At 44.6% G+C, this 23,735-nt stretch overlaps 1 protein-coding gene across 2 annotated transcripts in view; it reads right to left on the bottom strand.

Moving 5' to 3' along the window:
- Nucleotides 1-2,705: 2,705 nt before the first annotated feature.
- The window catches only part of ST3GAL5 (ST3 beta-galactoside alpha-2,3-sialyltransferase 5), a 61,308-nt gene continuing 40,278 nt past the window's right edge, over nt 2,706-23,735 (bottom strand). Inside the window, exons 4-8 of one of the 2 annotated variants that reach the window (XM_052649224.1) lie at nt 12,989-13,332; nt 9,112-9,298; nt 8,898-8,973; nt 7,763-7,921; nt 2,961-3,080 (exon numbers count right to left, since the gene is read on the bottom strand). In XM_052649224.1, the coding sequence (XP_052505184.1) occupies nt 7,812-7,921; nt 8,898-8,973; nt 9,112-9,298; nt 12,989-13,332 (717 nt within the window). In that variant the 3' untranslated portion in view covers nt 2,961-3,080; nt 7,763-7,811. Of the gene's footprint in view, nt 3,081-7,762; nt 7,922-8,897; nt 8,974-9,111; nt 9,299-12,988; nt 13,333-23,735 lie in introns of both variants that reach the window. The other variant, XM_052649223.1, reaches the window with a different exon arrangement.

The following is a 23,735-nucleotide window of genomic DNA, read 5'->3' as shown; positions in this document are numbered from 1 at the left end:
ATTGAGTCAGTGATGCCATCCAACAATCTCATTCTCTGTTGCCCCCTTCTCCTCCTGCCTTCAGTCTTTCCCAGCATCAGGGTCTTTTCCAATGAGTCAGCTCTTTTCATCAAGTGGTCAAAGTATTGGAGCTTCAGCTTCAGCATTAGTCCTTCCAATGAATATTCAGGGTTGACTTCCTTTAGGATTGACTGGTTTGATCTCCTAGTAGTCCAAAGGACTCTTAAGAAGTCCATGGCTTGTCAGGAACCGGGCTGCACGCAGGAGGTGAGCGGAGGGCGACTGGGCGAAGCTTTGCCTGTATTTATGGCTGCTCCCCATCTCTTGCATGCCCCAGATCCGTAGAAAACTTGCCTTCCACAGAATCAGCCCCTGGTGCCCAAAGGGTTGGGGACCACTGATTTTGAGCACGTACTGCCTGCTAGAAATGAAAAGTTGAGAGGCATAGGCCCAGGGCTGACATTCGCTGAAATGAAAGCTGGAAAGTGCTGGACAGACTGCTTCCCAACACTTGTGCAAGGCAGGGGCACAGGAGACCACACACACCCATGAGGTGGTGCACACAACCCTGAGAAAGCTGTCCAAGTGTTAGGCCCTAGCTGCTTCTTGTCTTCTTAAATAAACATCTGGGCTGCTTTAGTTTTCCAGGTGGCTCAGAGGTGAAGAATCCACTCGCCATTGCAGGAGACACAGGAGATGCAGGTTCAATCCCTGGGTTGGGAAGATTCCCTGGAGAAATGGCAACCCACTCCAGTATTCTTGCCTGGAGAATTCCATGGATAGAGGAGCCTGGTGGCTACAGTCCATGGGGTCTTCTCTAAGCAGCCCCTGACGATGAGAGGGTGGAGATGTGTGGTGCAGGCCTGGACTGATCTGAATCACAGGACAGATGCTGACCATCTTCCTGAGTCTCAATATTCAAAGCTAAGTCTCACCATTAAATATATACATACATATATTTTGTGTGTGTTTGTGGCTGTTGCTGGGTCTTTGCAGTATCGCAGGCTTTTCTCTGGCTGAGGCGAGTTGGGGCTACCCCACAGTTGCAGTGCTCAGGCTTCTCATTGCAGTAGCTTTGCTTATGGGCTCTAGGCGTGTGGGTTTCAGTAGTTGCAGTGCCCTGGGCTCTAGAGTGCAGACTCAATAGTTGTGGCACACAGGCTTAGTTGCTCCAAGGCATGTGGCATCTTCCCGGACCCTGGATCAAGCCTATGTCTCTTTCATTGGCAGGTGCATTCTTAACCATGGAGCCACCAGGGAAGCCCTTGAGTCTCACCATTTAACAGGTGAGATGTGTCTTAAGGAGTAGAAAGCAAAATCCATAGAAAAATTTTAAGACAAGACATAAAATCAGAGAAATGCTATTTTGCTACTTGGGCCCTTCTGAGCTTGGCCGCAGGACCCTGGAGATCTCAGGGACTTGTTCAGGGCTATGATCCAGCTCTTTGCCCTGCCCAGGCTGAGGAGCTGGCAAATGTGGGAGCCACTGGACTTGGCTGGGGGTCAGAGCTGCACCACGGCTATGGGTGACGTAAGAATTGCAGGGGGAGGGGGCAGCAGTACCTAGGGAGCTGGAGAAGAGAGAGACACAGGGGTAGCAGGAGGTCCCTTCATTCCCTCTCTACTGTCCCTACAGTGAGGTCCTGCCTGGCAGCAGCATCCAAGGACATTTTACTACACTTATAAACTTCTTTCCTTAAAAAAAAATTCAAATTAACTAGCTCATAAGAGTTCCTCAAAAGCTTTTATTCTTTTTTTTGACCGGCACACTGCCTGGTACACACTGCCAAGTAGGCATTCAAAACAAAAAAAAAATTTTTTTTAAATAGGCAATTTATAACACTGGGAAGACTTCATTTCAGTGTTTCTGAAAACATTCCTAGAAAGAGTTTACTCCTCTATGACTCCAGAGAACAGAGGTTTTGTCCTAATTTTTATAAGCCACCTCAGAGAAGACAGTGGAAAGTGTTTGGAAGGACAAGTTAAAAACTCCTGGAAATCTAAGAGTTGTCCTAATTGCAGGGAAGATTGTGGCTTCTGCCATCCAGGGCAGCTTTGCAGTACTCAGAGGACACAGAGAGTGTCTCAGTGTCCCTCCCTAACCAGTGACCTCCAGGATATTTCTCCTGCTTGCTTCCTCTAAGACTTCTGGCAGAAGGCAGATCAAGAGAGAGGGACCATGAATTCTCCAAGTGGCCCAGGCCTCAAGCAATAGCTTGGCCCAACCAGTGGTTTAACTACCGAGCATGTCACCCTGAAAGTGCGTCCGACATTCGTCCCACCAAACAGACTAACGGAGAACCAGAATCAGGCATTCGAGACTGTCATCAAAGGAGTCACCTCCCTTCTTCCACTTAATGACCTGGGATTCTGTGTGCAGTAGACAGGAACAGAGCTTTTACAAATTAAATAACTTCCTTACTATACAATAAAATATCATGACATACAATTCTCTTTGGAAAGTCTTTCCCATTCTCAAAATTAACTTACAAAATTTTGTGCAAAAACACTGGCCTCAAATAAATAGGGGGAGAAAGTGGGAAAAGCAGAACTTTTGTGGTTGCTTTTGTTTTTTAAATTAAAAATTAAAAAACACTGGCTGCACTTCAAAGTACTTGCAGGATGAGATTCATCAAGAAGGCTGTGAAAAACAGCCCTCTGGGTCACAGCTGCATTTTTTTCTTTTTTGGCTGTGCCTCACAGTATGCGGGATCTTAGTTCCCAGAATGGGGATTGAACCTGGGCCCCCAGCATTGGAAGCATGGAGTGTTAACCACTGGATGGCCAGGGAAGTCCCCCGGAGCTGCATTTTCAAGTGAGGTTTTTTGGGTTCAAAATTCACTATGGATGCCTCCGCTGAGATCTCTCACCACGCCCTCTCGGACCAGCTTCAGAAGGAAACTGGTCTCTGTGGTCACATTGTGCATGGTCTGAAAGTTCATGGCAGCCATGCAGAGATTGTCGAAGTAGTGCAAAGGGGTTCTGGGTTGGTTGAGGGCGTAGCTAAAGCCCGCCAAACTGACTTCATCGCACAGATGTGTGGCTAAGACGACGGCAATGACACCAATCGTGGGGACATTCTGCAAAGGAGAAGAGACAAAGAAAAAAGGTCTTAGCATAGGTCACTGCTTTCCAGGTTCGCTACATGCTATGCAAAGTAATGCAAATATGTACTCGGGACTGCAACTTTATATATCACACCATTTTACATATCACCCAATTCTAAAGTCTGACCTGCCCTCAAAGTCAGGAATCTGGACTCTAAAACATGGTCTGTGATGTGAATTCTTTTCTCTTTTCTAAAGTATTTGTTTATTTATTTGGCTGCACTAGGTCTTAGTTGCAGCATGTAGGATCTAGTTCCCTGACCAGGGATTGAACCTGGGTCCCCTGCATTAGGAGCATGGAGTCTTAACCACTGGACCCCCAAGGAAGTCCCAATGTAAATTCTTTGAACATATCTGTGAAAGGCAGTCTGGCGGGTCCTTTAAGCACCAAGCTGAAAGGTATTCTTTCTAAAACCTTCACCCACCAGCCGTACAAAGGATGACCATAATGGCGAATCAAACTCATGTCCTCTCTCACATGCAAAAGTCCACACGGGCTGCTCTGGGATAAGCAGCCACAGCCCTTCTTGGGACATGGATTTTGGAGCCCACCCTGTCCTGACTGGCTCCTGGCTCCATACAGCCTCTGCCTGGGAACACAGGGGACTCAGAACCTGCCCTGTGAAGACTGTGTTCACCCCTTACCTGCAGGTTAAGGCCCCCACCTGTTTTCCTGGCAAATAATGTCCCTAGGTCATTTTCACATGTCCTGTTGCGCAGTCAATTTCTGCTTACTCTCTGATCAAGCAAGTACATTTTTAACCTCAAATTATGGGCTTTCACATTTGAGTTTTTTTCCCCCTCAAATGTACCCTTACTGGCTTTGGTCTAGAATGCCAAATGTCCAATTGTGAATTCTGACTGTATCGCAGTTCCCTCTTCATGTCCGACATCTTGCCACTAGTACACCTGGAAGCGTGCTCTCTGAATTTCCAATGCAGTTTGTAGATAAAGATAACACACAGGGTGGCAAACAGGAATATAGAGAGCCCTCCTGGAGGCTACTGCCCGTCTACTACTTGGTGTTCTTTTGCATCTACTAACATATTCATCTGAGCTGAGTCTGGCTTCTACAAGCAACTGTCCTTTTCTGTCAACTAGGACAACAGGGAACCCTTCAGAGTTCATAGATGAAGATGGGATCAGGAAACATCCAGGGAGCCCACCATTCGGTAACAACTGCTTCCTGATCCCCAGTGTGCCGTGTCTACCTCTCAAGTCAGCCTCCCTTATTATGAAGGAATTCAACAGTCATTTTGCAGGGTTGCAAACAGAAACCAAGGGAAATTGATCCATAGAAAGCCTGCCTCTTGGGTTTAGGACTCTCAGGCGGTGTCCTGTCTTCTCCAACTCCAGCCAGCTCGCACCCAGCAGGTCACGAATTTGTTGTTGTTCAGTCACAGTTGCTAAGTTGTGTCCAACTGTTTTCGGCTCCATGGACTGCAGCACACCAGGCTCCTCTGTTCTCCACTCTCTCTTGGAGTTGGCCAAATTCATGTCCATTGAGTCAGTGATGCTATCGTAACTACCTCATTCTCTGCTGTCCCCTTCTCCTCCTGCCTTCAATCTTTCCCAGCATCAGTATCTTTTCCAATGAGTCAGCTCTTTGCCATCAGGTGGCAAAAGTATTGGAACTTCAGCATGAGTCCTTCCAATGAATATTCAGTGTTGATTTCCTTTAGGATTGACTAGTTAGATCTCCTTGCAGTCCAAGGGACTCTCGAGAGTCCTCTCTAGCACTACAATTCGAAAGCATCATTTTCAATAGGCTATTTTAAACCTTGGCTATTTGACCTTGCCTACGATGAACCTAGAATAGCCTGGCAGATTATCTCTAATTTCCTTATAATAAAAATTTTAGAGTCCTTCCCAATTTCCCTATTCATATTTTAAATTGATACATACATTGCCAAACTACCCTCCAGAAAAAGTGCCAACTTAAATTCTACATCATTCCTGCCAAACAAGGACATTATCAAGCTTTTAAATCTCTGCCAAGAAAACATGCAAAAAATGTCATTGTAGGTTTAATTCCCTTTTATTTGATTACTGGTGGAACTGAACATTTTATCATCTATTCCTTGGCTGAATTAATTTCTTTTGTGAATGTCTGTTCAAATTCTTTTCCCATTTCTTTTTTGGCTCATTGTTTTCTTTTTGATTTAATAAGATCTTCCCTGGTGGCTCAGACACTAAAGCGTCTGCCTGTAATGTGGGAGACCCAGGTTTGATTGCTGGGTGGGTAAGATCCCCTGGAGAAGGAAATGGCAACCCACTCCAGTACTCTTGCCTGGAAAATTCCACGGCCGGAGGAGCCTGGTAGGCTACAGCCAATGGGGTCGCAAAGAGTCAGACACGACTGAGCAACTTCACTTCCACTTAATGTTTTGAGAGTATTTACTCCGTTGTTTCTATGATAAATTTCAACTTTGCTTCTGATACCCTTTTCTATTTAGCAATTTCATATTTTATGTAACTAAATTTTTAAAGGTTATTTTTAAAATAAAATTGACCTGCAAACCAACAAATGAGCATTTGCCTATGCTTAAAACATACTATGGAGTAAAATAAAGTAAAAATACTCTATTAATACTATCTAATAAAGAAACCAGGCCATTTAAAAGATATAGAAATCTAGGTATATTTATAGTGAAATCTCTTATAACTTAGTTTAAGAGTCTTGCTGTAGTATGTTATCTTTTTTTTAGAAAAATTGTTTTGTTAAAAGTGATGCTGACAGGTTAAAAATTGTAAGCCCACATTCTGGGGCACCGCACGTGCTCTGAGTAGGGGAGGCCAGCTAGAGCCAGGCAAAGACCTGACCATCACTGGTAGGGGATAGGGCCGCTTTCCTCCGAGAGGGAAAAGGCACCACGGATCCCGACCATGTTCTTGCAATGGCAGGAATCACATGGCCCTCCTGGGCTCCCCATGGATGGAGGGCAGAGCCCCCGAGGAAAATGGCGGCCTGTGAAGGGAACCACTTCCACCATGTGAACTGTTTCACCTGAGCTGGGTACCCAAGCCCGAGGCTGGAGCCAGAGTTAGATTCAGCTCTTACTGAAGATCCCCCAGAGAAGGAAATGGCAACCCACTCCAGTATTCTCTCCTGGGAAATCCCATGGACAGAGGGAGGCTGTCGGGCTACAGTCCATGAGATCACAAAGAGTCAAACACAACTTAGCAACTAAACAACATTCAGATACTTACTTTCCTTAACAACCACAGAATTCTTAATTTAAAATTTACACAGTTGTGTTAAATCATCTTTTTATTTAGAATTTGCTTCAAAGGGCAAACAGAAGAAGCTGCTCATCTGTCTATTGGATGAGGACCCCCTCCCCCCGAGTCCAGTTCAGTGTCGCAAATTCCCTCCTGGATCAGTCCCACCTCCTAGGAGGTATCTCAGGCCGCTGGTGTGGGTAGCAGAACCTCACATTTAAAAATCCCTTGCTCTCCCTTATATATAAATGCTTTGCTTAAAATCCTGTTTAAAAATGATTTCCACTCTTTTACAAAAGTTTCATTTAGAGACACAGGAGGTGGCCCTAGTGGTAAAGAACCCACCTGCCAGTACAGGAAACCTAAGAGATGCAGGTTTGATCCCTGGGTTGGGAAGATCCCCTGGATAAGGAAATGGCAACCCACGCCAGTATTCTTGCCTGGAGAATCCCATGGACAGAGGAGCCTGGCGGGCTACAGTCCCTGGAGTCGCGAAGAGTGGGACACGACTGAGGCGACTTAGGACAGACAGTTCTTTAGATTACGAAGAAACAGGTGATACAGGCATCTCCGACCAGAGCCACACAAGCTGCCTGCAGGTAAAGAATCTACTGTAGTGAACCATCTACAGCACAAAGGTTCTCAGAGTAGGTTGCAAAACAAAACTACCCAGGAAACTTTGAAAATCCCAGTGTACAGACCACAGCACAGACAGATGAAATCGGAATGTTTGGGGTGTGGGACTCAGGCATCAATGGAAAAGCACTGCCCGAGAGCAGGGTTCCCCAAGCTTTTTGGCACCAGGGACCGGTTTTGTGGAAGACAATTTTTCTACGAACCTGGGGGCCGGGGATGATTTCGGGATGATTCAAGCATGTTACATTTACTGGACACTTTATTTCTATTATTATTATATTGGCTCTACCTCAGATCATCAGGCATTAGATTCTGGAGGTTGTGGACCCCTGATCTACAGAAATTGCCTATTTGCCATCACCTATGTATGCGTGCACGTGCGTGCTCAGTCATGTCCAACTCTTTGCGACCCTACAGACTGCAGCCCATGAGGGTTCTCGGGAGTGATGATAAATGTCAATTTTCTCTTAAGTGTCCTGTAGTGCTAAAATGTAGACAACTTTTCTGGAGTCTTGGAGTAACTTTCTATGGATTCCTGGAGTAAGAATACCTTACATAATATCTCAGTGATCGAAGTGCTAACTATACTAAAGAGACGAACCACTGGGGGTGAAAGTATTAAACAATGGGGAGCCTCTAAGGTCAAGATGTCGAGTGGTAAACACACATGAAACATGATGAGGTGTCATCTCTGGAAGATGCTCCTGGGTCTACAGCTGAGCCTAACTGAAAGGCATAGAGACGGCTCCTTTCCAACACAGAGAGGAACAGTTATGTATCAGCAGTGACAAAAATACCTTATCTCGGCCCCAGAACCTTGACTGCGGCTCAGAGTATTGAAGGATATCAAAGGCAGTCTCTTTGATAATAACTGGATTCAAAATCCTGAACTGTTTCGGCTGTAGTGGGATTTTTTCCGCCACCTGCTTCCAAAAGAAGAGCCGCACCCAAAATGGCTAAGGAAAGAGAGCAAGCAATCATTAGGGAGAGTTAATAAAGATATCAGAGGAGGGGGAGAATGTGGCCCCTGCTAATGAGGGCAAAGCTGTGGGTGTGGCCCCACATGGGTTTGTGTTCTGCATTCTGTGGCAAAGTCACAGAGCCATGCAACGGTAAGGATCTGATCAGGAAGCTGGCACTGGGCAAGGAAAGGAACTGCAGAAGCAACTTCTATCAGTTTGGGGAAAGACGTTCTTAAGGTAATGGCCTCAGATGGTAGGATCCAAAGCCATCATTTTGTCCAGGGAAGATCAAGCAAATAGATTCAGTTTGAGGCCCACCTGTGCTCAGGCCCCACCACGCCCCGGCCCCCAGCCACTTACTCCACTTCCTATCTGGTGATATCTCTTGTCTGACTGTAAATCATTTCATATGTGCTTCATCTTTCAACTAGAAAAACTACCCAGAGGAAATCCAGAGGACCCCAATAAATTTTGGAGACACAAATTCTCCATCATGTGAAGCTTCTCGAAAGAGTTTGATATGTCCTATTAATTTTACAGACAGCCAGTTTGTGCAAGTGCATATAAACGCACACACACTTCCTTAAAAGTTGACCTCTAAAATTTATTTCAGCATAATGGAGGGGGCCTCATAAAGTAGGGTGATAAATTACTGTAAAGGAAAACAAAAGGAATCCCGAGTCAGGGCCGTCTCATCCACATCTGCCCTTCTGGAACGCTGTGGACTGACTCCAACAAGAGCACCACCAATCAAAGCATTTTTGGAGACTCTCTTTGAAAGGACCCCTCAGAGAATTTACAGATATTCTTCTGAGCAGCCTTGATAATAATTTATACTCATGCACATAAGTCTAATTTCTGACAGCAGCCAGAAGCCATGTAAATTCAAGTCTGGTAAATCAGCTGGGTGGTCAACCTCAATCATAGCAATTTTGGCCCCATGCTTTTTATTTCCACTAAGTAATGATACCGGTTTCCATGTGTGACTTGGGTTCTGAAAGCAATTTCCCAAGGGGAGTTCTGAGGGGCTTCGACAAAACGAGTGGCTATTTGAAAGACAACACAAAAGCATGAACGTTAACTTAAAAATGAAAAAAAAAAAAACACAAAACCCTATAATTCCAGTTAGAAAGTCCTTCACTTTTTACAAAGGCACATCCAATGGGTGAATTTCTAGTGCTTACCAGGGTTTCATTTTTGACCATTGCCTGAAGCCAGTTGAAGTCAACACTCTTAAATAAAACAGCAACAAACAAGTCACTGGAATAATATTCAAGGTCAGACAGAGGTGCACCTTCTGGATAAGTCATCCTTATAGTAGTCTTATTGCCAACATGCTCCGAATATCCTTCAACTGGTGCGTTATTTAACCTATTTAAATAAAAAGGACAAAGATAAACTGACATTAACCACTTAATCACGTGCAAAATTCCTGCAGCGTGTTTTCCACATTTTTTAAGGACTGGGAATGAGGGTATGGCTGGGGGTAGGGTGCCTCCCCTCCAGCAGCTCCATCTTCCCTCAGCCCTGCCCTTTCCAGGTGTTGATGAGCGAAGTCTTCAGTCTGCGAACTAGTAACATCCGCCCAGATCCAATCTATGAATGACAAGCAATTCCATTTAGTCCTGCCACGTTAAGCCAAACTAAACACATTATACTGTGTGTGTTCTCTGGGCACTAGTAATGTTTCCTTGAAAGCTTTCCATTGTGCTTGGATATTAGTGGTCCTTGCCAGAATTTCAAAAAGATAATCAGAAAAGAAAACCTAGAAACTGCGGCAAAGCAGACACAAACCATAGTTTCACAGACAGGGTTGGGCCCCAGGAGGGCACTGGGCCCAAGTGCAAAGTGAAGTGAAAGTCGTTCAGTTTTGTCCAACTCTTTGCAACCCCATGGATTGTAGCCTATCAGGCTCCTCTGTCCAGGGTATTCTCCAAGCAAGAATACCGGAGTGGGTCGCCATTCCCTTCTCCAGGGGATCTTCCCGACTGAGGGATTGAACTAGGGTCTCCTGCATGACAGGCAGATTCTTTACCGACTGTTACCAGGGTGCAACCTGGTCTTAAATTAAAGCAGGAATTTGGGGTACTGACCACTGTTAGATCGATGGAGGCTTTGCCAGTGTGGATGGTCTGGGGGAAACATTAAGAATTCTTCTTAAAGCAGTTATCACTCACCCAGGTACATAGTTTTGCAATCTCAAGAAAAGTCTGTTTGGTCTTTTCCCTGTATTACCACATCTGTATAAACCTTTCTTGTCCATTCTACTTTTACTTCCTCGTCTAGATCTCAGATACCTAAGTCCTGGGTTATTAAAAGATATTATTAGACATGACAACTAAATGCAGAGTATGATCCTGGACCAGTTATATTCTTTTTCTTTTCCTTTATTTATTTAAAAAAATTTTTTGGCCATAATGTGAGGCATGTGGGATCCTAGTCCCCCAACCTGGGATTGAACCCGTGTCCCCTGCAGTGGAGTGTACAGTCTTAACCACTGGACTGCCAGGGAAGCCCCTCCTTTCTTTTTAAATAATGGACACTACTGGAATAACGGGTGAAATCTGAATAAGGATTGTAAATAAGTCTCTACTGCATCCGTGTTAATCTCCTTATTCTGAATATCATCTTGTAGTTCTATAACAGAATATCCTTGTTCTTAGGAAATGCACACTGAAGTATTTAGGTGAAAAGAAGGAGCTTGAAATTTGCAACTAACTCTCAAAGGATTCAGAAAAGAATAATAAAATATAAAGAAAAAATTATAAAGCCAGTGTGATCAAGTGTTATCAGCTGGGGAATCTGGGAAAAGAGGAGCTCTTTGTACGACTCTGGCAACTTTTCTGTTAATTGTAGAACTGCTTTAAACCTAAAAGTTACCCATCAAACATTTTTCAGCTGATTTCTATTACCATCTGGCTAAGTCTCCCTCCTTAGTCCCCAGCGCTCCCTTGGTGCCCAGTGCCTGTGCATGACGTGCATGCCTCCCAGGCTGGCCCCACCATCAGTGGTCATCGAGCCAGCCCCTGTCCCCTCTTTCACTCTCCTCCAGCCAGACAGGGCTCCTCACCCAGATTTCCCTGCCCGCTTTCTTCAAGGTCAAATCCTACCTTTCTTTTAGGGACTGTGAACAATATTGGGATGAGGGACGATGAAACTGCTGTTTCTGGGTGCTTCCTGTGGGCCAGACACTGTCACATACTCTGAATATTCTCATTTTTTGTTTTTAAAATTTTAAAATTAATTAATTTTTACTTATTTATTGGGCTGTGCCACGTCTTAGCTGTGGCATGCAGGATCTAGTTCCCTGACCAGGGACCCCCTGATAGGAAGTGCAGAGTCTCAGCCACTGGACCACCAGGGAAGTCCCTGAAGAGTCTCATTCTTTGCTGAAGCCGTCTCATTAGCCAAATCCCACCTTTCCTCAAGGTCAGCTCAAGGCCGCCCTTCTCTTCCACAGTCTCTCTCCTCTGGCCAGTGTGCACCCCAGTTTCTCACCTTGTCTCCTCCTGTATCCCACTTGTGTGCTGTTAAGATGGGCACAGGGTCCTGTCTGCCTCTTCCAGTGCTGCCTGTGGACATCGCTCAGCCGCTCACACAGAGCTGGGGCTGAGGTTCTGGAAGCCTCAGCACTCTGCGTTTGGAGTGTCAGGGTCTGGTCGGAACTCCACGCCCTGTGGTGCCTCTGTGTCCTCATCTCTGACACTGGCTAACAGGATGGCTTCACCAAGGCATGAGACCCACCAGAGCCAGGACAGTGTCTGGCACACAGGAAGCCCCCACAGGAAGGAAGCAGTTATACCCTCCCTCACCTCCACAACTTCCACACCCCTGAAGCCCTGACCCTACTCCCATACTTCACACCTTTTGCCTCAAAACTTGTTCCCTGTTTCTTCTCTCTCGGCCCTTACGAAAAGTCTGGTTCTTTCCTAGAAACCTCTTACACCCCCTCCTCTTTCTTCCATAGCTCCTCCTCCTTCCTATACATTTTCCAAACATAGCTCCTAACAGCACTCTAGTGTTCTTGTTTGGAGAATTCCATGGACAGAATAGCCTGGCGGGCTACCATCCATGCGGTCACGAGTCGGACGTGACTGTGTAACTAACACTTTCATTTTTCACTGAGCATCTACCATAAGTCTGACACCGTTCCACACGCTTTACACCTATTAACTCATTTTGTCTTCACAGTAACCCTATGAGCTCTGTGCCATCATGGCCTCCATTTACAGATGAGGAAATCAAGGCACAGGACAGCAAGGAAACTTGCCCCAAATCACAGCGACTGGTGACAAAGGCATTATGTGGACATACCACCACTTTCAGGCTCAAGATGTCTGAGATGGATCTTGTCATCCTTCGTCACTAGCCAGAGATTTTCCTCAACTATCCCAGTGGTTCCACTAATACCTCAGACCTCAGACTGGAAATCCTGGTGTTTCCTAACATGACTGTCAAACTATCAGCAAATCCTGTAATTCAGGATAACTGCCTACTGCCTGTAGTGAGTGTGATTAGTTCCTTCAGCCATGGTTGACTCTTTGCAACCCTATGGATTGTTGTCCACCAGGCTCCTCTGTCCATAGGATTCTCCAGGCAAGAATACTGGAGTGGGCTGCAAGGCCCTCCTCCAGGGGATCTGGTGTTTAAATGCTTCTGTGTGTTTTCTGGTCCCAGCCAGGGCCACCTTCCAGGTTCACCCACCCCAAGCCCCACTCCTAGAAGCCAGGTGTCCCACTGACTCAAGTATGTCCCCCTTCCCCACATCCTCCTCTGGGCCCTGCCTAGCACAGCCTTCCTCCTTCGCTGGCTTATCTGAATCTACCCATCCTTCCAACCCTCAACTCCACTGAAAAGGTTTTTACCAAAATGAGGGTCAGTACTGCACAGTTTGGAGCATCCAATCATTTCATGTCTCTGTTTCAACTTCTCAAAACGTGAGTCCCCAGAAGGCAGGGACATGTGGGGTTGTTCTGGGTGCTTCCTGTTTGTGGTGCTGCCCTGACCCACGGCAGTGAGCTACAGCCTAGAGGACAGAGGCTGCTCTTCAAGCCACCGTACCGTATCACGACATCAAACTGGTTCAGGGCATGGCCCAGCTCCAGCCCGTGGAGGATCCCGCCGCTTCCGATGACTACACAACGCTTGCAGCTCTTGGCTCTCAAGTGTTCAGGAAAGTCATGCTCTGGCAAGAGTTCCAAGAGGGTCTGGACTTTCCCAGAGAACTTGCGGAATCCGAAAGGAGGGTCGTACTTGTACTCAGCCTCACTCTCCGCAGGGACCTTCATCACAAATGGTGGCAGGTCCAAGCTGTACCTGCTCCTGAAGAGCTGTGCCATCGACCTCTTGGCAAACTGGGGCCGGCACTCCTTCTGCAGGACTTGCTGGGCATACTGCTGGGCTCTCTGGAAAGAAGCACACAGACCTGCATGTCAAAGGCTTGCAGGCATTAGAAGTACACTCTGACAGGAGACACTTGGCCCTGTGGTGTTTGACATAGCTCCCTTGTGGATGACTGACTTGTAACACAAAACACCTGCATTTAAGAGTTAATTTATGGGTCTTTCCTGGTGGCCCAGTGGTTAAGAATCCTCCTGCCAATGCAGGGGATGAGGGTTCAATCCCTGGTCCAGAGATTTCACTTGTCACGGGGCAATGCGGCATGTGAGCCACGACTAGCCCACGCTCTAGAGCCCATGAGCTACAGCTACTGAGCCTACGCCATGTAACTACTGAAGGCCGGGTGCCTAGAGTCTGTGCTCTGTAACGTGAGAAACCAGCGCGATGAGAAGCTCTCGCACGGCAACTAGAGAGAAGTCCCCACTCTCTGTGGCTAGAGAAAGCCCATGTGCAGCAACAAAGATCCAGCACAGCCAAAAATAAATAAGCTTTAAAAGATACTTTAAAAGGAGTCAATTTATGCTTGACGTTTGAGAGGAAAATCTAGGAGAAGCACATGAAAAGGAGATAAAACTCAATTAAGATGTTTCATTGCATGAGTGAAACAGGAAGGCCCCGACCTCCCACCCTTCTGGCCTAGCTCGTTCAAATAAATCCGGGGTTCAAAAGGTGTTTAAGATTTCATTTTAAAAAAATCTTCTCAGAAGATTTCATGGTTCATAAAATCCTGATACATGTTATAACACAGATGAACCGCAAAGATAGATTCATATTGTTAGGACCAAACTGAAGCCAGGACAGGCTCTAAGGGGCAGGCTAGGCCTGAGGTTTAGTCTCTAGGAAAGCTGAGGCACTGAGAACTCCCGCAGGCAGTGTAGCTCGACCAATCAGAAAAAATCCCTGTAGCCCCCCGCCTGCGCCAGACCTGAGCCAATCCGGATAGGGATGCGAGGTTTAAAAGTGCCACGCGTGCATACGGTTTAACCAATCAGCTATGCTGTTACGGGAACAAAAAACCGTCCGTATAAAAGTAGATGTGATTCAGAGCTCGGGGCTCTCGTCAAGACTCCACTGCGCTGGATGAGACTTGAGCCCTAGCTGGAGTTAGCAATAAACCCTTTTATGCTTTTGCATTGCTGTGGATGTCTTATTCTCTCAGTTTTGGGGACTCGGACACTGTGCATAACATTTGGGGGCTCGCCCGGGATCCCTTCAACTGGGAAGAACAACTCTCCCGGCAGAAGGGGTTTCCTCACTAGGAGGAGAGATCTCTGAACGCTGGTGTTAATACTGGTAAAGTCCAGCGTAAGGCCGAGGCCCAGCATCGTGCTGGGGAGGCGGCTGGCTCTGTTTTCTGGTAAAGTCCAGCGTAAAGCCAAGGCCTGGCATCGTGCCGGGGAGGCGGCTGGCTCTGTGGACGTCCTGCCTGTAAGATACTCTCAAGGGGGAAAAGTGTTATAAAGGGGGGCCCAGGAAGACCTAGTGCTGTGTTCTCGGCCGATGTGTATTTGTTATCTGTTTGTCGTGTCTGTGTGAGTGCCGGCATTGTCTCTGCTCTTTGTGTGTTCATTTTGTCTCCTGTGTTCTTCTCTGTAATCATGGAGCAAGCGACTTCTACTCCTTTGTCCCTTATGACTGACCATTTTTCTGATTTCAAATCTAGGGCGCAAATTCTATCGTTATTGGTGAAAAAGCCGAGACTGACATCCTGACCACTCGGGGTACTCAGGGGCCAGCTTGCATGCCAATGGACCAGACCCAGCGGCTGCAACCGGGACCCTTTTCTCCCTGGTCGCCTCCTGACGAGGACAACTGGCCAGAGTGCCCCAACTGGTAAGGAACAAGAGACTTTATTGACCTCTCTCCCCTCCCCTCTCTCTTTCCTCTCCTTAACCCTTCCTACCCTTCCCTGTTTTTCTAGTCCCTCCCCCGGTCCTGGACGCAAAAATCTGGTCGAAGGGCCCTCAGCCTGAGCTGAGGATTGGAGACTGATCACCTCCTCTTGGCAGAGAACTCGAATTCTGGTTCTGATTTCTGGTAGGGCCGAGTTCCAGTCCTCCCTTTTCTGGAGGCCCAGGGAAAAGTCCTGTAACGCCTGGGTATCTGTAGGTGGCAGGAGACGTTTGTAAGGCCACCGCTTTTGCCTTTCTCTCCTGCCTCCTCCTCCTTCTTCTTTCAACCTGGCTTCCTTTCCTCCCTTGAAATCTTTGACGTTAGTACTTAGATCTGAAGTTCTGTGTCTCTATAAGAGATTTCCTGAGAGACTATATTTTTGCATTTAAGGGCTTACGTGGTGGAGCCAAGGTTAAAGCGTCTGCCTGCAATATGGGAGACCTGGGTTCGATCCCTGGGTCGAGAAGATCCCCTGGAGAAAGAAATTTTGCTTTGTCCGGCCACCATGTGGTTTAGACCTGCCGCCATTTTATTAAAACTTGATTTTCTTTCCCTGTGCCTTGAGACCAGGGCTCTCAAGAACACTTATCTAAACCATCTCTAACTCCTGACACTGAAAAAAAAAAAAAAAAAGGCTTAAAGCTAGATCTTGCACTGTGTCTGTCTAAATATGTCTTGGTAATATTTTTGTGGTTAATATGTATATGAGCTCTATTTATTTGGCTTAAAAAAAAGGGGGGGTAAGCACTTACAAATCAAGTAATTCTAAATTAAACAATAAATTCCAGGTTCATGTAAACTGGAAAATATTCAATGTTAAATACCTGATATTAATGTTTGTTTGTTGACCTATCTAATATAAACATGTCTTAAAATAATAATGTTAAGTAAAATATTTTCATTGTACCTAGGATTAATATAAGTTAAATATTATATCTGTTACAAGTTTGTCAACAAGGAAATTACCTTAAGTGAAAAATCTTCTAAAAATGTAAATGAGATATGAGCTTTTATATCTCTAGCTAACTTTGGGGTGCTTCAGAAGGCCCCTGGAGCATCCCAAGGAGAGATATTAAACTGTGTTTATTTGGTTGGTTAAATTACATGGAAAAGATTATCAAATGAATAATAAATCCGCTCATGTTATAATGTATGGTAAATTAACTAATACAGATATCCTAAAAATTATATGGAGTTTTTAACATTCTGGTATGTCCTGGTATTTTAATGGAAAACCTGATGACTTCACAAAAGTTAACAAAAGGACTAAATGAACCAGTAAATATGCTTATAACTTTTATGGTTTCTATCTAAAAAATTATGGGTTTAAATCTTATGTTTTCAGGGAGTAGGGAAAATCTTTCTCTCAAACTAATTATGACAATACTTTGATAAAATTAAACATTATAAACAAAACAATTATATTTTCTGACTCCTCTAAAAATTGGGAGTTCTTAGGTTTCCAATAAGTTTATCAAATGAGTTAGGAAGATTATCTCATGGGTACAAAAATCTCAAGAAATTTTTGAAACCTTAAAAGGAAAAAATTCACCTAGATTTGTTAGGCAGAATCTGTGATAAGCCTTTGGTGTGAGTTTCCCAGCCCTGTTTTATTTTAAAAGTTCAGTCTGAGACTCTATAAATGTTTCAGCAAAATAAAAAGCCTATAATCAATTATGGTTATAAAAATCATCAGACCAAAATCAATAAAAACAGACCTATTTTGCAAATAAACTAGCCTTAATTTGGTTATATTTAATAAAAATAAGGGCAACTATAAAAAAAAAATTTCAAAATGCTAAATCCCAGTTTGTTAATGGAGGTCTGCATCTAGTAAGACTCATATCTTAGATGGTTCTTTGCAGTTATGTGATATTGATGTAAAATTTAATTAAATTCTTAAAAAATTCTTAAAATTTAATTAAATTCTTAAAAAACACCCTAAGTTTGTTTCTGAAGCTTATCTCAGTAATCTATCTTTGGATGAAGATCAGATGCCTCATGACCTGCAACCAGGACTAAAAAAAGACATAATTTAAGGGACTGTCTCCAACATGGATGGAAGGACTTTTTTTATCAGGAGAAACTACACTACACCAGGATGAGAAGACGACGACATCAGAGGGAGACAGCTTCCCTGAGATGCTGGACCTGATTCGTATGATCATTTGTTTTCTTGACTTCTTAGACCTTTGCATATAAGTCAAATGCTTTTCTATCATAGGCCTGATTCTATATTAGTTTTAAAAATCAATCCAATTGTTGGGTTTGTGGCCAATTACCTGTGTCTAGTTCTGGGTTACCTTGGTAAATTTCTCTACTACCAGACTCTAACTGGTTGGCCCTGAGAAAATTCACTTAAAAATTATAGCCATATTCAGGTCACTATGGTATTATTAGATAGGATCCCCTCACTGGGCCAATTAATAATGCCTGCTCTGACTCTGGCTATAAATTTGAGCTTTTTTCTACTACCCAAGCTCAATCAGAACAAAAAAGTTTCCACAAAGAAGGGAAAAATCTCCCACAATTATGAGATGGATTTATATAAATAATACCAGGCTACAATAATTTAGGTTTAAAGTCTCCTCTGTTAAAAAAAATAAATAAATAAGTAAATCATACTAAAGATAATCAGTCTAGTAACACTAAAAAACTGGGCTATGTGCCTTATAGATGGTGCCAATATATAATTTCCCTGGAAGATAAAGATTCTACAGAACAGACTAAGTCAGATGACCTGAAGATATACTGGGCTACATCTAATGAAAGTTCTTAACATAAGTCTTACTTGTGACTTTACTAATACTGCTGGCTATGTTATTTGTATTTCCCCTGGCTTACAAAATTGCTGTTTCTTACACTGCCAAATGTGTGTATGAGGCCTCTAATAAAATAATATATAGTCCCATATAAAATTGATGATGGTAACAGTGTAACTCTAGATATGGCAAAAAGCAACAAGAGGGAATATTTTCCTGGACCAAGAAGCTAATAAGACAGGTGGTCCAGAAAATTTTAGATACTGTTTTATGGCCTAATCCAGTAACAGCCCATTGAGTGGCCTGCCAACAGAATCTTTGCCAAACCTGAGAATAGACATTCTCAGCACCATGAGATAAAATGGTCATGAAGTGCCCCCCTCATAATCATGGTCAAGTTTATGAGCAAAAAGGGGCTCTGCCAACTGAAGACTGACACTCACCATCTGCACCTACAAAGATTAAATCATTGCCGCTGCAACTCTGACTTTCAATGCCCCTGAAAAGAGTTCAGGGTAAAAATCAAGAATGAGGCACTCTGTGCTCTGGGAAAAACTGGTAGAACAGGCCTTCAGATAGTTAAATCTTTTCAGGAGAAGATTTTATGAGTCCCAATTCTTGCATCTTCTCATATCTAGAGAAACACTGACATCATTAACGGTAAAATCTGCTTTGGCTATTAAAAAATAGTTTACAATTAAAAGTCAAAATAGAATAGCTACGGTTCAGATATCCTAGAAAATAACTAGGTGATGCTATGGGTGTACTTTCAGATTAGAGCTTGTATTGCTCCAAGCTGAGGCAGTCCTATGCCCCATTTTGACAGGAAGTTATCAGTCATTGTTGCCTAGTTCCCTAAAATTAAAACTGAGCGAGACTCTGTGGGGCTCTGGAGTACAGATCTGCTCTGTGTTCTCCATTTCTTATCTGTCGGATATAGACTTTGTTCAGCCTCCTTGGCCTTCCCTGAATTTCAAAGCATAGATTCAAACAATTGCTAATCAGGGAAGGGAGGAGATACAAAAACAAAACAAAGGTTGGTACAGCCTCCAGACAGAGTCCTGGTTCCTGCTCAAAAAAATATGCATAACAATGTCTTTGAACCCCCACCCAGGTGGAAGATGGTAACTTCAGACTGAACACAAGATTCTTGGAGCACTGCTCTGTTGCCTCACCACCAACCAATCAGAAGGGGTCACAAACCCTGTAACCCTCACCCCAAATGTTGCCTTCTGTTTCCGGGGACCGGAGATGACCATCCTGGTAGGTCTCTTGTTTGGCCCTTGTCTATTTCATCTCTGAGAGGGGCCAACTAAATTGCTGCAACTACAAGGGTAGAAGCTGGTTTCAGATGTAGAAAACCCCAACTTAGATCAGGTAGAGAGACTTCTGCTCTGCTAGGCAGGCCTACGCCCATGCACAGCAGGAAGAAGTTACAGAAAAAAGAGACCTCCACCCCAATTCCCAAAAAGTATCGAGTATGAAGTCTCTCAGGGGGCCTATGTGCTGTGTTAGGGGAAAAACGTTGTTTTTATGTAAATCACTCAGGGGTAATCAGGGAGTCCCTGGCCAAGATAAGAGAAGGGCTAAAAAAAAAAAAAAAAAGTCTCAAAATTGATTTGAGTCCTGGTTCCAACAGTCCCTGTGGTTAACAACACTAATTTCCACCCTGGTGGGCCCTCTAATAGTGCTACTATTAATACTTACTTTTGGTCCATGCATAATAACTAAGCTTGTTGCCTTTGTAAAAGACCGCGGCCCCAAAATAAAGAGGAAGATTCCTCTATGTAGCTGAAGACAGGGGGAATGTTAGGACCAAACTGAAGCCAGGACAGGCTCTAAGGGGCAGGCTAGGCCTGAGGTTTAGTCTCTAGGAAAGCTGAGGCACTGGGAACTCCCGCAGGCAGTGTAGCTCGACCAATCAGAAAAAAATCCCCGTAGCCCCCTGCCCGCGCCAGACCTGAGCCAATCCGGATAGGGATGCGAGGTTTAAAAGTCCTGCATGCGTACGGTTTAACCAATCAGCTATGCTGTTATAGGAACAAAAAACCGTCTGTATAAAAGTAGATGTGATTCAGAGCTCGGGGCTCTCATCAAGACTCCACTGCGCTGGATGAGACTTGAGCCCTAGCTCGAGCTAGCAATAAACCCCTTTATGCTTTTGCATTGCTGTGGATGTCTTATTCTCTCAGTTTTGGGGACTCAGACACTGGGCATAACAATATAAATAAGCCAGTCACAAAAAGACAAGTACTGTAGAACTCCACTTATAGAGATTATCTAATGTAGTCAAATTCACAGAAATAGAAAGAATGGTGGTTTCTATTCTATTCTAGAATAGACTGGTGATTAATAGGGGCTGGGGGGAGGGGACAGTTTCAGTTTAGTAAGATGGAAATGTTCCAGTGTGAATATATTTAACAGGACTAAACTACATTTAAAGATAATAAATATGGTAAATTTTAAATTAAATTTAAATTTTATGGTATTTTTTAAAACCATAGTTTAAAAGAAAAAAGATTCCTAGGGACTTCTCTGGAGGTCCAGTGGTTGAGACTCCACGCTCCCAGTGCAGGGGGCCCAGGTTTAGTCCCTGGTTGGGGAACTAAGATCCCACATGCTGTATAGCATAGCCAAAACAGAGAGAGAGGAAAAAAAAACAGGCTTCCTGTTTCAGGTTCCTATCTAGTGGGATGAAAAACAGGATTATTTATCAGTTAGGGTAATGAGCTTCACAGCCTGGAACGGAAACTAGATGTAACCTGCAACTTTGTCCTGTCAACAAAAAATTCCCTTGGTTTTGTATACAATTTTCCCTGCAACGTTAATGTTTTGCATCAACAAGAAATGCCTGCTGAAGGCCAAGTACACTAGCCTGGCTGAAGGCAGCGGGACACGGACAAACATGGAATGAACGGCCACTTACCCCACCGTCTGCCCTTTGGCTCAGTCTGGCCAAATGCTGCCTTGGGACCGTCTGTCAGGAAGTTCTCCTTCATCGCTGTGCTCTACGTCCTCATCACTACATGCTGCAGCCTTGGCCTTGCCTTATCCCTCCTTCCATCAAACTGCATGCGTGAGCACGTGTGTGTGTGTGTGGGTGGGTGGGTGTGTGGCCCTCTATTTGCTGGGATATTTATTTTTAGTATTAAACATGTCTTTTGAACCATGTCAGTACTATTATGAGGATTATTATTGCTGTATACAATTCTAAATGTTTGCCTCAACTATGTTTTTTTCTCAAAGTCCTGTCTGATTTTTGCATGATAAAATTTTTGTAGAAACAACAATTCTCTGAATATAGCAGAACCCCCTCCCTATTTTTAAAATCACAGCTTCAGAAAGTTATTAGTACCAGAAAGAGCACATCGTTTATGTCTTTTGTCTTGAGGATCTGGCCCCACGCCTGGAGAAGGGAAGTGATGTTCCTGGAGCCTTGGACAGTGCTGCAGACATGTCACGGTCTCAGGCCACCAGCATGACGCCTAGGATACCTGGAAAGATGCTCGTATCTTCACTTTGTGGGCTCAGTGTGGCTCACCCAGAAGGACACAGCTGAGCTGGCAGGTCACCTAGTCTGATCCTAGCCTCTGCCCACAGAGAGCAGCTGACAATCACCACTGAGAACAAGAGTTTGAACTGGCATCTTTGCAAGGAATCAGTGAGAAAGCCAAGCAAGAAGCCAGCTGTGACCCCAGAAGACCCTGAATGGAGGCCTCACCGTGACCATGCCTCCAAGTTCAGCGACGCTCTGCAACCACTGGCACTTAACGCCAGACTGAGTGGGCAGGGCAAGCAGAGGGACCACATGTACTATGCACACTTGTCTCTAGACCCCAGGCCTGAGGGTTATTAACAACAGTTTTTAGAGAACAAAAGGTCTAATTCTTCACTATGGAAGCATATCCCAAGCATCTTGTTTTACAAATCTCCTGGGATAAAAAAGAACATCAGAAAAGTACCAGGAGACAGAAGCCTCATGACTGACACAGGACCGGAAAGAGAGGTTAGGTGATGGAGTCGGAGACCGGAGCATGTCTCTTCTGGCCGCCAAATTTTCTCTCTAATTTGAAAGGAGTGAAATGTCCATTCTGGCAGAGAGTCCATCTCAGGCTTCGAAGTGAATTTTCTAGACCATGAGCAGAGCACCTTCTGATGGTGACCCTTCCTGTCCCTCATTCATAGCAGGTGCTATAAATCCATCCCAGTGACAAAGTTCTCAGTGCCCCTGGAAATGGCCAAAACCACAGCAATTCCTTTTCCTCTTTTGTTTCAATTTGTTGAAACATGTAATACGCCCCACAAAAGTCTCAGCCTCCCTCCTTCCTCTTCCCGGGTTCAAAGCTCAGAAGAAAAATGCCCGGGGAGGACAGCTCGCCTTGCAGAGCTGCAATCAAGACCGGAAGCATCACAACCTTCCTCTTCTCTGCTGCAGACAGTGCCAAAGCTGGGTGCCGGAGCAGGCTGGTGAGGAAGGACACGGTGAGTCTGGCTGACATCCATCCTGAGTGAGGACCACCACCAAGCAGAGGATTATAGACTCTCTCAAAGACACAGGAAGCCCCTTTGCTCCTGAATTGACACAGGGACACAGGAGATTCAGTTTCTGAAAGACTTCCAGGCTGAGTTTGCTGACTGCCCATGACTGAGAATAAACAGACATCAGGCAGCTTCAGCTGTCAATGACATAGCTATTTGCCATGGAAAACCACAAAGTGAGAATCCACAGAGGGGTATTAAAAAATGAATTTTCTTCAGTAGCATCTCCATGTTCAGTTCTACCCCATAATTTTTAGGACAGTCCTTCTCAGAAATATAGGTAAGTGGCATAATTCTGAGTAAAAGGCAATGTTTTATTTATGGATTTAAACTCAGGACAGGGAACAGCATTTGGGTTGCAGCGGGGTCTGAGGTCTGGAGCTGACCAGACATGCGTAGGAACCCAACTCAGCCACAGACCACATGAACCAAAGGTATGGGTTATGTTATGAAACTTTCACTTCCTTGTTTGTAAACTCTGGCTTAACTCCCATGGGTTAGCTGTCTATAGCTTTTACCTGGTTAAAGGCAGAAAAATCTGAATAACCAAGTCACAGAGAGAATAGCATGATAAAATCTCAACCAGCCAGTGGTTGCCTGGGGCTGGTAGTTGAGGGTAGGGACTGGCCACAGAAGGGGTGAGAGGGAATTAACGTGTAATGAAATGTTCTCAGTGGGATTGTGGTGACGGAGGTATAACTATAAACTTACTAGATGCTCCTTCTAGAACTAACACTAAGAGAAGATGTCCTTTTCATCATAGGGACTGGAACACAAAAGTAGGAAGTCAAGAGACACCTGAAGAAATAGGCAAATTTGGCCTTGGAGTACAAAATGAAGCAGGGCAAAGGCTAACAGAGTTTTGCCAAGAGAACGCATTGGTCATAGCAAACACCCTCTTCCAACAAAACAAGAGAAGACTCTACACATGGACATCACCAGATAGTCAATACTGAAATCAGATTACATTCTTTGTAGCCAAAGATGGAGAAGCTCTATACAGTCAGCAAAAACAAGACTGGGAGCGGACTGTGGCTCAGATCATCAATTCCTTATTGCAAAATTCAGACTTAAATTGAAGAAAACAGGGAAAACCACCAGTGCTGGAAGCCAGCGTGAGGAATCCCACCCGTGACAAGGTCATGCAGAAGGAAGCCTGACAAAACGCAAGGACGTGATCGGCTTCAGGGATTCCCCCTGGAAATTCCTGAGCA

Source organism: Budorcas taxicolor, chromosome 11 (assembly GCF_023091745.1).
Source record: "Budorcas taxicolor isolate Tak-1 chromosome 11, Takin1.1, whole genome shotgun sequence".
Lineage (NCBI taxonomy): Eukaryota > Metazoa > Chordata > Mammalia > Artiodactyla > Bovidae > Budorcas > Budorcas taxicolor.
Note: the sequence above shows the minus strand (reverse complement) of the source record. Positions and strands in the feature narration are given on the sequence as shown.